This window comes from Chrysemys picta, chromosome 2, assembly GCF_011386835.1.
Source record: "Chrysemys picta bellii isolate R12L10 chromosome 2, ASM1138683v2, whole genome shotgun sequence".
NCBI lineage: Eukaryota > Metazoa > Chordata > Testudines > Emydidae > Chrysemys > Chrysemys picta.
In genome coordinates, this window is record NC_088792.1 from 122,025,914 (window position 1) to 122,039,394 (window position 13,481).

Below are 13,481 nucleotides of genomic sequence, written 5' to 3' on the forward strand. Positions count from 1 at the left end.
GGTGTTGCATTGATGCTCAGCCTCCTTGTCCCCGTACGGCTGCCTTGGGCCTGAGGAATGACTGACCCCCTCGGAGAGACTGCTACTGATTTGGCTCACCCTCCCACCCGTGTCCTTTGCCCTGCTGATGTCCGGGGTTATTCTGCCTTTAATGACCCTTCAGCTTCTACAAAATCCTCCATTAACCTGATTATTTCTCATAGCATCCCAGGGCAATGCTGTAGTATCCACTCCCTGCCTCAGCCACTTGAGTTCTTTCAGTCATTGTGGTGGTTATATCATTCCATATTCTTTATGAACATAGGCTTATGATATGAATGACATAACTGAGATGTACTTTATGCAAGATGGCTCATGTGAGATATCATTGGAAAGGTTATGATTTACTGAATGTGATTATCCAATTTGTATGCCTGTATCATTTCTGTATCTGAAGTTAGGAATATTGGCTATGTATCTGTATTTCACTATGCTACTTGGGGTGACGCCCATTGCTAACACTTCAGGTACAAGAATGGGAAAGCCAGGCAGGGCAGATGGCCTATCAGCGAGGACAATGGACTGAAAATCTTGGCCTTCCTGTGGATGCTCCATACTACCACTGACTCATGGACGCTGTGATCCTACTGTGTCAGGTGGTTTTGTCACCTGATACTAAAACATTACCTGGGACTTCTTGTAACTTTCCACTGTAAGGGAAGGGGAGGGGTTCACATTTGGGAAATGATTCCCATCTTATGTAAATCCTATTTAAGGGTGGGGAGGAAGGCAAACAGGACTCCTCCTCTCCATGGCCCGTCTGCCCAAGAAGAAAGACTACAAAAGGGAAGGCAAGGGGGAGTCCAGACTAAGACAAGGGTCCAGTCTGAAAAGGAATATAATGGGAACTCTAAACCACAGAAACTTTGAAAACTGTCTGCAACAGTATTTAGAGTGAGAAATACTATTTTTAACCAATTTCTTTAGTGAAACTAGTTTAGTTTGCATGTTTGATTTCGTTTGCTTAGTAATCTGCTTTGTTCTGTTTGTTACCCCTTTTACCACTTAAAATCTGCCTCTTATATTTTGTTTATTATTGAACCAACTTTCTGGAATTTCTAACTGGGGGGGGGGGGCAAGAAATGTGCACACCTCTCTCCACATTGAGGGTGGGGGAAAATTTCATAATATATCTTTAGATCTGCACTCCAAGGCAGGTGGACATCTGAGTGCGGGAGCAAGTCCCTGAAGTTGAGTTTTCCCAGAGCTGATCTGCAGCTGAGTGTGGCCATGCCTGTGTTTTTGTTAGAGGAGGTTTTAAGAGCCTGGTTCAGCAAAACAGGTTAAAAGGGGCCCACGCTGGCAGAACAGGTAGACTCAGTGGTATCTCAGCACATCAGGTGGCTTCCCAAGGAGTCCAACCCGTCACAGTGGTAACATTCGGGGTCATCCCCGAATGGGGTATCTTTTGGCCCTAAACCACTGGCTATGGGTCTCTCCCAAAATATCCAAATAATTCAAGATAGCGGACTTTTCACTTGCTTGTAATCCCTTGCCTGTTCGGTGTCCAGATTACGGTAGGCAGCCTGTGCCTGACCGATGAGGTATGGGATTAAGATAAGAGCCCATTGTTCTGGGAGTGACTGGGCTGTCAGTGCTACCCTCTCAAATGTGACTAAAAAGGCTGTAGGGTCATCTTCTGGTCCCATCTTGGTGAGCTTCACTGGTACTGGCAGTGGGACCCCTTAAGTGGAAGCATGACCCCACCCCATTCCTCCCTGCAGGCATAGGGTTGGTACTATCTGCTGTAGCATTTCCTTTTGGAACTCCTGTTGCTGGATCATCATGATCAGGGTACTTCTACGCAAAGTGAGGCAGCCCACAGCAGCAAATATCAGTGCCCAGCCTAAAGCACATGGGGCTTGCACTACTGCACTAAAAGTAGCTGATAGATGTTGTGGCTGGGTCTGGAGCTCAGGCTCTGAAGCCAGGCTTGAAGGCTTGCTGTGTAGACAGACCCATAGTGTCAGGTACTAGAACCCTGTCTAGAAATGCAGACCTATTTTGACAACTGTCCTTAGCCAGCCATCTTAGCTCAAAAAAAAAAAAAAAGAATGTAAAAGGGGCTGGACTCTGAGGGAGATGAAATTCAAGGCAAGGACATAGAAATCTGTCTTGGAGATCTATAGGAACAGCTAAATTCAGGAGGAAGCTTAGCACTTAGTGATTTATGTTTTGTTGCTAAGAACAGGGCTGGCTCCAGGCATCAGCTTGCCAAGCAGGTGCTTGGGGCAGCTACTCCAGAGAGGGGCGGCACGTCCAGCTATTCGGCGGACGGTCCCTCACTCCCACTCGGAGCGAAGGACCTCCCACTGAATTGCCACCGCAGATCGCGACTTTTTTTTTTTTTTTTGGTGCCGCTTGGGGCGGCAAAAACCCTGGAGCCGGCCCTGGCTAAGAATAAAGGAAAACCCCTGAAAAAGGATAAGGTTTGGATGCTGACCCTGCATGTGCATGTGCTGTGTTGAGAGCCAATTAAATATTGTTTGTTAATGGGATAAAAACAAGATGTCAAGAGAACACTGAGATTGTATAGTTATGCACTCAAAAGTCAAGAAATGACAAAGTTAGGGCTGCACAAAAACAAACTCTGCCCCTCGTGCCTAGCTTACAATAAAGCCTTTAGTTATATGATCTCTGGCTATTTGCTGTTTAAGGGCTTGATCCAGTACCAATGAAATCAAGGGGAGTTCTTCGACAGACTAAAATGGGAGTAGGACTGAGTCTTACCTCTTGGTCCTCCCTAGCCCCTTTTCTATTGGCTTCAGCAGGCCTCATTCCTGCAAAGACTTGCATATATACTTAACTTTAAGCATGTGAATAGTCTTGTTGAGTTTGTTGGGACTACTTGTATGCTAAAAAGGATGTGTTTAAGTGTTTGCAAGACTGGACCCTAGGCCTGGATTTCCATTTCCTGAAGCATGTGTGTTTGGCATGAATAACAGCTTAATCCTTGCTATTTAACCAATAGTGGTTAAGTATGTGTAGGCATGGACATGGGATGGGTGGGGGAAAGACTTCCTTGCAGTCCTTTTTTTTGGGTATTCATGTTTTCTATGGTATTGTTGGCTCTACATTTATGTGATTTGCTTGTTTTTAATTCCCTTTACATTTTGTTACAAAATTAAAAGACAAAGAGTTTCTATTACATATTCATTGTAATACTCTGCAGGCTTTTAATTATTTATTGACACTCAGTTACTATGTATTTAAGAAATCACTGTAATAAAATAAATCAGAATGATAAATAATTTCAATATCAAATTTATCCTTGAATAATTTGCTTTCTAGGAAACAGAAAAGATAATTACTAACAAAGAACTCAATCCAAAACCAACTGAAATCAATAAGAACATTTAGACTGTATTCACTGAATGATTTGGACATAAAGTCCTTTTAAAATAAACCACTATTGAGTACAGGTATGTATACCTCACCTAGATTTAGGTTCCCAGTGTAAGTATTTAGTATTAAACAATATATTTGTTTGGTTCAATAGGTAGCAACTTATATAAGCCTACTTACTTATTTCTGTGTTTAAATTAGGCACAACATGAACATTAAGTATGTAACAGACTTCACTGACTGGGAGCATGACTTGGCTTCAAAATGCCACTTGTTAGTACTATTAGGTCTTTTGGCAAATATAACTTTTAAATTAATCCTGCTTTATCAGTTTTCTTGAAGGAAAAAAATGTAAATAAACCAATCAAATGTTATGACAGATCCATTGCTGATACCTTTTCACTCTTCTTCCTGATTACTCAGTCTACATTACAGCAATTGCACATACCTTGAGCTTTTTGACATTGGTGCAGGGATCATTGGAGAAACTCTCAGTATCTGAAATTTCGATGTCTTCACCATACAGAACACCAGTCAGATCGTTCCTCACCTGTCACAGAATGAGAAAAAGGTAAAATGAATAAAGGAACCCAAAGAGGAGGGAGCAGATGGACTCTCTTGGATCACCATAAGAAGATTCAAACACATAAAGGGTGATATGTGCGCCAATTTTCTTTTTTCCCTCTAGAATGAGACTGTCACAGTTCAGGGCCACTGCACCTGTATTTCCCTCATCATAGTCCAGCAAGGGCACCCACACTCAGGCCTCCAGCTTACCTGCCATCACCTGTATTGGCAGATACCTGTGCCTCTTTCCCTCCTGAATGGGGCTTTTCCATATTGCACACTTCCCTGCCTACACTGTGAATTCCCCAGCAAGACAGACTTTCTAAACAGGACTGCTTTGTCTTCTCCTCAAAGACTATAAATCGTGTCATTGCCACAATGAAGGTACCACACAGCTCTTTCTAAGCAAGCACATTTATTCTTAAGGTGAAAGCATTGCAGAGAAAACATATCAGAAACAATAAAAGAACCTATATGGATGCTAAAAAGTTACCGGAGATCACCTCAACTCTAGAAAGGACTCTGGCAGGAGATCAGTCCTTCAAACCCCACCAAGAAGTTTTTCTGTGATCACAAGTTCATAAGAGCTTTCATTCAGAACAAGCAGCCCCATGAATTTGCGAGCCACTGCTTTATCCAGTTTGGGCCTTGGATCTTGTCCTCTTGTAACAGGTGATCAGCAGACAATGGGTTTCTCCTCAGAATGTAGCTACAAAGGTTGGGTCCAGAGATGAGAAGTTGCCATCCCCTTCTCTCAAGGATTTCCTGGGAAACCCAGTCAGTCAACTAAAGGTTCATTCTTATCTGGATATTGTTTAAGAGTCTTTTGAAGCTCAGAAAACCTACCATCATTTACATTAGCCTTGTCTCCTCCCTAGTGATGTTTCATACAACCCCACAATACTCCATAAAAATTGGCATTTTAAGACAGTGAACTCCTAAAATGCTGAAACTTAATTCAATAAGGTTTAATTTAATTCAGTGAGGTTTGTCCAGGATATTACAGGAAATTGTCATATCTGTCACAGTGACCAAAGGATTGTTCCATATCTATATCTATATATGCACTGTAGATTCATAGCTTTAATTTGAGCAATAAAATGATCATGGCCAACTTCCTACTTTGCATAATCATAGCTGACTGATTATTAACATCAGTGAAATTTGACAAGAATTCATAGGCTATATTCTCTCCTGCAGCCAAAGATTCACTTGATGCCAGAGAGTGGTGGGTGGCAGTAAAATCAGGGAACCAGTTATGGCTCCTTGACTCTAAGAGTTGGTCTACACTAGCATCAGCCCCAACATGAGTTAAATCACCGTAATTTATGCTAGTGGAGGACTGGCATAGCATACTGGAGTTCCACAGGGCACGAAAGGAGCCGGGTGCCCTGCAGTATGCCTCCTATGCTGGGAAAGTAGATGAAGTGGTTAGCACAGGAGCTGGGTCCACCAGCTTTACACCTACCAGCTGAGAGTTCTCTGACTCTCTCTTCTCAGGAGAACTCTCAGCTGTCCAGTTATGGCCAGATTCTGGCCCCTTTGTGCTGCTTAAGCAGTGCAAAGGGTCTGGATCACAACTGAGAATCTGGCCCATAACATTTCAGATTCTTTTCTATAAAAATAACTATTTTGAGGGTGCTTGTTTTTGTTTTTTTACATCTTGCCAGCCCACTGCAAAGAATGGTGCTTCAGGTTACAGTTTCTGGAACACGGCGAAGAATCTAGCTGGACAGACTATGGTTGCAGTCTGAAGTAAATTGGGACTCACCTGTGATTTTACTTTAATAAAACTGTGATAAAATCATTGCCCTGCTGATGGTCTGTCTTCATTCACTTGCAACAATGTGTCAGAAATAGTAGGAACAATTCATTGTTATAAGTGACAAATCTTATACACATGGTCACCTATCAGAAGTCTCACACTCAAGCTGTGACAGATCGGAAAGAAATGTATATTGTACCTCACTTAACAGTGTTACAATTCTGTATCTTATATTAGCATTCTCTGCATAATTATTACAGTTAATTACATACATTTCCTTTTTAATCAACTTCACTTCTTGAAAAGAAAAGCAGACAACCTTCATGAACAAAAAACTGGGTCCAGAAAGAGCTGGCAGCACATTATGGTTAGTGGGAATTAGTAACAACCCTTCCGCAGTAGACTTCTTCTCCATGGGCATTAAATCCACCATAAAGCCTATTTTATTAGAAGATGTTTTAGCAGCCCAGGAGGAAGATCCACCTATTATTAATCTTTCTATATTATAAGTCCGTGGGGCTGAAGCCTAATAACAGAGCAAAACCAGGAAGATGTGGTAAGAAATCAGCCCTCATGGGTGAACGGCATTGCTTCCATTTAGGTAAAGATGGAATACTTTATTGAAAAACCAAGCAAAAAACAACCACCACCACCACCACCTACTGGCATCACCTGAAAAATGCAAAAAGCAAGAATATCAAGAAGAGATGGAACAACTAGGAACAGAACAAATACCGAATTTTGTGAGATCATTTATATTGACCATAAATGAAAAGGGATATTAAACATGTCACCAAAGACTGAATGAAAGTAGAATCTGATGAAGTTCAACAAAGACAAGTGCAGAGTCCTGCACTTAGGACGGAAGACTCCCATGCACTGCTACAGACTAGGGACCGAATGGCTAGGCAGCAGTTCTGCAGAAAAGGACCTAGGGGTTGCAGTGGATGAGAAGCTGGATATGAGTTGACAATGTGCTCTTGTTGTCAAGAAGGCCAACGGCATTTTGGGCTGTATAAGTAGGGGCATTGCCAGCAGATCGACAGATGTGATCGTTCCCCTCTATTCGACATTGGTGAGGCCTCATCTGGAGTACTGTGTCCAGTTTTGGGCCCCACACTACAAGAAGGATGTGGAAAAATGGGAAACAGTCCTGCGGAGGGCAACAAAATGATTAGGGTCTGGAGCATATGACTTATGAGGAGAGGCTGAGGGAACTGGGATTGTTTAGTCTGCAGAAGGGAAGAGTGGGGGGGGGGATTTGATAGCTGCTTTCAACTACCTGAAAGGGGGTTCCAAAGAGGATGGATCTAGACTATTCTCAGTGGTACCAGATGACAGGACAAGGAGTAATGGTCTCAAGTTGCAGTGTCGGAGGTTTAGATTGGATATTAGGAACAACTTTTTCACTAGGAGGGTGGTGAAGCATTGGAATGGGTTACCTAGGGAGGTGATGGAATCTCCTTCCTTAGAGGTTAAGGTCAGGCTTGATAAAGCCCTGGCTGGGATGATTTAGTTGGGGATTGGTCCTGCTTTGAGCAGGGGGTTGGACTAGAGGACCTCCTCAGGTCCCTTCCAACCCTGATATTCTAGGATTCTAGAGCAAAAGAAATCTCACTAACGTACACAACCACCAGTAACTAATGTAGTGAAACAGAACCTGCTGAACTAGTATTAGTTGAGTTCTTGCATCTGGAAACAAGCAAAAAGAGAGCAGTAATACTGTCATAGTGGGTCACTTTGCTAGGTTTGTCCAAGCCTATCCTACCACTACCAAGTCAAGCAAGACTGTGGCAGACAAGTTCTTTGGTGACTTTGTTTAAGCATTAACAACATCTTTGGCAATCTCTTCTGTGCATTTAGTTATATATCTTTTCATATCAAGTGTCATGCTGGTCAAAGCACTTACCTGCACATTAGAGTTTTCCAGACAATATGTAACTCTGGAGTTCAAGTTAGCTAATATTGCAACCCACCGGTCTGCTGTGGTATTGAATCTTGAAGAGGTAAAAACATTGGTTGACAGGTTATTACTATAAACCTTCAGAGGTAGTCACAAAATATGTTGGTTTCAGACTGTTTCATAGCTAGAAACCCCAGCTTCTGTCAGTGAAGGTGATAATTCTTCTTGGCTGTAATGTTCTTGACACATAACCAATGACGCATAGTTTATTTTCTTGATATTGGTATAGGACTGCACCTACTCCCTTACTGGAAGCATCCACGGGGGTCAAAGGGTAAGGTAAAATCAGGGTATGCTATTATTGATAGCTGTACCAGACAGTCAATCAGCTGATTTAAAACATTTAATGTTGCTCAGTCCATTTAACCAGCTAGTTGGAGGGTATTTGTCCAGACACCTTTCCTTTTCCTTTGTGTCTTCTTCTTCTGCTTATGTGTCCACTTTTCAGGGTGCTTTTTGTCAGATCCCAATGGAACAGACAAAAAGTCATACACTGGGTTTGTTCAAGAAATGTCTTGAATATACCTCGGATAGGTACAAAACTACAGATGCTTAAGAAGTTCCCCTATGGTAGGGCATGTACAACTACTTTGTCCACTGAATCCATCTTATAACTTTCAGTGTACACCACCATTCCCATATAATGTACCTTACTCTTAAAGAGGTTAGAATTAGACGCCTTCAGCTTAATTCCATGTTTTTGTAACCATTGCTCTCCTTACATTTTTCCTGTTTTTCAAATGTGCCATTGCACACAAGGATATTCTTCAGCTATGCAATATGAACCTCACCCCTAATCTTAGCAAGGTACTCTTTCCTACACCTCTGAAAGTCAGCAGATAGTTTTGTTAAGTCAACTGGAATGCTACCAATTCATACAGACCTTAAGGTCTTATTACCTCACAGCCCTTCATAACTTTTTTAGCCATGTGATGGAGTGTTCGCCTCAGGGAAGGGGTTAAAAATCAGCCGAGGGAGGCAGTGTGGGGAGCAGCCAGTCAGAGAAAGACTGCAAAGAGCAGGTATCACCTTGGCCAGAGCGGTTGCTGGCAGAGACCAAGGAAGTAAGAGGGAGCTCCTGGCTGGCTGCTGGGATATGCTGGCTGGAGGCCCTGAGAGGATGATGAAGAATGTGGCCCAGGGAAGTGGCCCAGGGAATTGAAGCAGCTTTGGTGGAGACATTAAGGAGAGGCAGCAGGAGACTGCTATCAACAGAGTCCCTGGGCTGCGACCTGGAGTAGTGGGCAGGCCCAGGTTCCCCCCACTCATCACTGGTGAAGTGGTTGGACTATAGAACTGGGAAATAGTCACTCCCCAGAAGGGGGAAAACACAGGTGGTGACACAGCCAGAGGGCAGAGTCACGAAGAGGGACATTGTGGTTCCTGGACTGAGGTAAGTCTGCAAGAGGAGAAGGCAATGGGAGAGGCACCATCAGGAAAGTGTGCACGGTCTGAAAGAGCTAATCCCTGAGACAGACAGCAGGAGGTGCTGCTCACTTTTGTGAGTGAACTATCACAAGCTGTGATATTATTGATGTGTCCCCTTGATCTAAGAGAGAAACAGGATTTACCTCCAAGCCTCTTTAGAACATTTTGGGTTCAAGGATGGGGTTGTGTGCATCGTATGTTTTTCTGCTCAACTCTGTAATCTATGCAAAGTCTTAAACTATCTTCTCTTTTCTGTACACATACCAATGGTGGGGAATAGGATGAATTTGAACTTTTTAGGAGTTTTTTCCAGGTATTCCTTTATCTTGTTACATAGTGGATGTGGCACCCAGATAAAAGTCTTCTGACTAGTTTGCTGGCTGCATAACTTGATAGCATCTCTAGATCAGGGATCTGTTTCTTGTTTCCATCACCTCTGGAAAAAACTTTGGATTTTTTCAGCATTTGTTGAGCAACTTGCCTCTGTGCCTCCAATAAATGACTCAGATTAACTGCTTGTTCAAACAAACTTGATCATCCCCTCTGCTTAGAGGCTGTTCTTTCTTCGTTGGTTTAGTCCATGAACTTCAGTACTAGCATCTCTTTCTTGTAACACTGATTCCACCTACAAAGGTCTGTCTTATCTGCTGAACATCCAATACAATTTCAGGTTTGGTCTGCTGTAGGATTTCCAGCACAGTTCATCCCTTCAAAATAATATGTTTTGATGGATGACTGACAGGGATATTTATACAGCAAAATAGTCCTCTGGGTATTTTGATTAATGTCTCTGATATCCAAGTTCTTAAGCCCTGAGGAGCAGCATCTTGGCTCAAGCACTGCTGTTAAACTTTCAGTATCAAGACCTGTATAGGCCCAACATATTATATTAGTGGTTTTCCCTTTGGGGATAACTGCATCCCATTTTCATACTTCAAATATACACAAATTATCTGAATAGTTATTTCTGATGAAGTTCAAAAGAGCTTTCACTTTTGTCATTACAACATGAGGAAACGTTCACTCCATGTTATGGGGACTAGGTACTGGTTCCTCGCTGGATTAATTGTGTCAGTGGTGTTTGACTGTCTCTTCAGCAACACTGTAGCCTATTATCTATATTTCTAATTCATGTGGACTGACCAGTATAGGAAGAATGAAGACATTATCTCTTCAGTTAACTGAAACAGGATTTCAATTAATCTTTGATAATGAATTTGAGTCCTGTTAGCAACTTTAAGTTCAAGACAAACTTCTATTTTAATAACCAAAGCTTTTATTAAGCTTTTTAAAATGTCTCCAAGAGATTATCTGCCAATCATTGACTTGAGACCATCACACCTGCAATTATATGTCCCATAAAGCTTGAGTTTTTATTTTAAACAAAATATCACAGTGTATATTTCTTTCCAACTAAAATAGCTATTCTGGCACACTGCGTGGGTGGCAGATGGCAAATGCATGTTCGTCCTATTGAATAAAACACAGTGCTCTCATTTTTGTAACTTTCCTGCTTGATATGGAGGTTCTGTATAGTCTCAATCCAGATATGCAACAATTGCATGATTTATGCCTGGAGGGGAATGCTGTCTTTGCAACCTGTGAATTTCCACTGGTCATACCTGGACCCCTCTGCCATTTCCCTGTTGGTTGGTTTTTGGCAGTTCAAGGGGAAAACTGATGAGCCTATCTCATGAGGATCAGTCCTGGGCCTCTTGCTCTGATTACTGCTTTCATGACCTCTGCCTCAGTGCACCCTTTTCTAATCCTACTTTCAATTTGATGAACCAAACGGCTAAAGTTTAACCTGTCCTTTTTCTGGGTCTCCTTGCTGTAGTTGCTCTGTTTTCAGCCTGCAGCCCAGTTTCTCTGCAGATTACACTTTTTCATTTTATTTTATTTTCTAGCCCTGCCTGCTTTACACACACACTCTCTCTCTTTCAGATTGAGACTTTTCCTGCCCTCACAGCCCTTCTTGGAGCTTTGGCTGTTCTCTTTCTCCCTGCAATGCCTGGTCTGCGAGTTGGTGCAGTTCCTGAGGGTGAGGAAGTCAAGCCCTCATTTCTCACTGCACAGGAATCTCACTTCATCCTGCTGTTTCCCTACCTTTAAAGCAGATTGTTTTTCTCTTGTTGCTCCTGTGAAGATGTCCTCCTCTTTTTCTATTTCAAGGGAATCTGTCTCCTTACTGAAACTGCTCTTCTTTTGGCTTGCAGGCCAGTTCTCTACAAAGCTACCCACTTAATTATGGGGCAGTGATAGATGGACCATAGTTAAGATTAAAAAAAGACACCATGTTGCAAAGCTGAATTTTGCATCTTCTCAAAAGCCCACCAGTAGTCAGATCAACTTGAGAATTGGTATGCTAGTTCAGAGACTGGGGTGCACATTTGAGTTCATTTGGTCAAGAGGTTCATGAGATACAGTCCCACTCCTCAAATGATCTGTTTTTTAAAATTTCCATGTTCTTATGCTTGTGCAAAAATAATGACTATCTGAATGTTTCTGCTGCGATGTAGTGCCCAGCAACAAAAACAAGCTCCAAAACCTAACTGGTATAAAATGTTCAACTGTATGTGTTGTTCTTGTATTTACCAGTACCGCTGAGAGGCTCCCCACAGGAGGGAGGGGCAGATGTGGGGTAAATATCCTTTGCAGCAGAAGGTGCAATGAATAGGAACATGAGCTCAAGTCTCTTCTTCCACTGACTGCTGTTATTATTTCTGTATACCTCACAACCATCATTATTAAGTCCCCATATTTTTATCCTAGGGGGAGGCAATTGTCATTCCCCCAATTTGCAGATAAGATAATTGAAAGGTTGCACAAGGTCACTACCAGCAGAGCTAATATAAAAACCCACAGCACAGAACTGTCTTTTTGTTCTGTTTGTCCAGTGCCTAGCACAATGGGGCTCTGGTGCATGACTCCTAGGTGTTACAATAATGTAAAACAAACCTGCCTTTTGAAATCTTTACCAAATGTGTGTGCTTGGATAACCTCCGCAGGAAAGCTGTTACTACAGCCATACATTTTGTGAACACCCAAGGAAGTGAAGATAGGCTGAATGGGAGTACCATGAATTGGTAGTGTGAATCATTCACTACGAATTTGAGGAACCTTCTGTGTCCTTGGTATATTGATACATGAAAAATAACTCTTAAATTGAGAGCGGTGTACCCGTCTCCGGGATCCAGAGAAGGGACAATGGATGCCAGGGTGACCAGGTGGAACTTTATCTTTTTAAGATAATTCTTCAGTTAACGAAGGTCTAAAATAGGTCTGAGACCTCCCTTGGCTTTTGAGATTAGAAAACAGGAGTAGAACCTCTTCCCTCTTAAATTCTGCAGAACCTCTTCCATGGCTTTCACTCGAAGGAGAGATTGAACATCCTGGACCAGAAATTCTTCGTGAGAGGGGTCCCTGAAGAGGGATTGAGAGGAAGGGTGGAAAGGAGGGGTAGAAAAACTGAAGGGTGTATCTCACTTTAGCAGTGCTCAGCACCCCACGGTACAAGCTCTGAGGAAGTGGGAAAGGCCGTTTCACAAATAAAAGAGAAACAGAGTCTCACATCACAGGACCTGGTATGGCGTCCTTGAGTGTCCCATCAAAACGCCTGCTTAGAACCCCTTAGATGTCTGGGTGGGGCAGGCATTGAAGTCAAGGTAGAAGGGGGTGGTGGCCTGCCCCTGAAGCCCCTATTTCTCTTCCTCTGCAGGTCCTGACAGGCAGTCAGGGCAGATTATTAAAGGGGCAGTTAAGGCTTGTAGTACTTCCTTGAGGGAGCTGGGGTGTACAACTCAAGGGGCTTGAGGGTCGCTCTCAAGTCTTTTAGTCCATGAAGCTTTGTGTTCATCTGCTCCGAAAGGAGCAAAGTTCCTTCACAAGGCAAGTCCTGAATAGTCTGTTGGACCTCCGAAGGGAGCCCAGAGGACTGTAGCAATGAACTCCTGTGCATGGCCACTGCTGAAACCCTGGACCTGGCAGCCAAGCCCACCACATCCAGAGCAGCTTGTAAAGAGGCCCTCATCACTGATTTTCCCTCATCCACCAGGGAGAAGAACTCTTGCCTGACCTCTTGTGGGAGCAAACCTTTGAATTTTTGCATGGAGTCCCACATGTTAAAATCATATCTGCTTGGCAGCACGTGCTGGTTTGCAATTCTGAGTTGTACCCTCCGGTAGAGTAAATTTTCCTACTGAAATTTCTTTAAATTCTTTGATTTTGGGGGTTGCACCCTCTTTCTTTCTCATTGGCGGAAGATACCACCAGGGATCCCAGGGGAGGATGTGTGTAAAGGAACTCAATCTTGGGTGAGAACATAGTATTTCCCTTCAGCCCATTCTGAAGGGATGCAGGGGTCTGCCACAGAGT

General features: G+C 42.9%; 1 protein-coding gene across 3 annotated transcripts in view; it reads right to left on the minus strand.

Annotated features, from left to right (window-relative positions):
* Positions 1-13,481, minus strand: part of GABBR2 (gamma-aminobutyric acid type B receptor subunit 2) — an 877,787-nt gene that overhangs the window by 476,078 nt on the left and 388,228 nt on the right. For all 3 annotated transcript variants that reach the window (XM_065584143.1, XM_065584144.1, XM_065584145.1), the window contains exon 4: positions 3,833-3,934. In XM_065584143.1, coding sequence (XP_065440215.1) covers positions 3,833-3,934 — 102 coding nt within the window. The remainder of the gene's footprint in view (positions 1-3,832; positions 3,935-13,481) is intronic.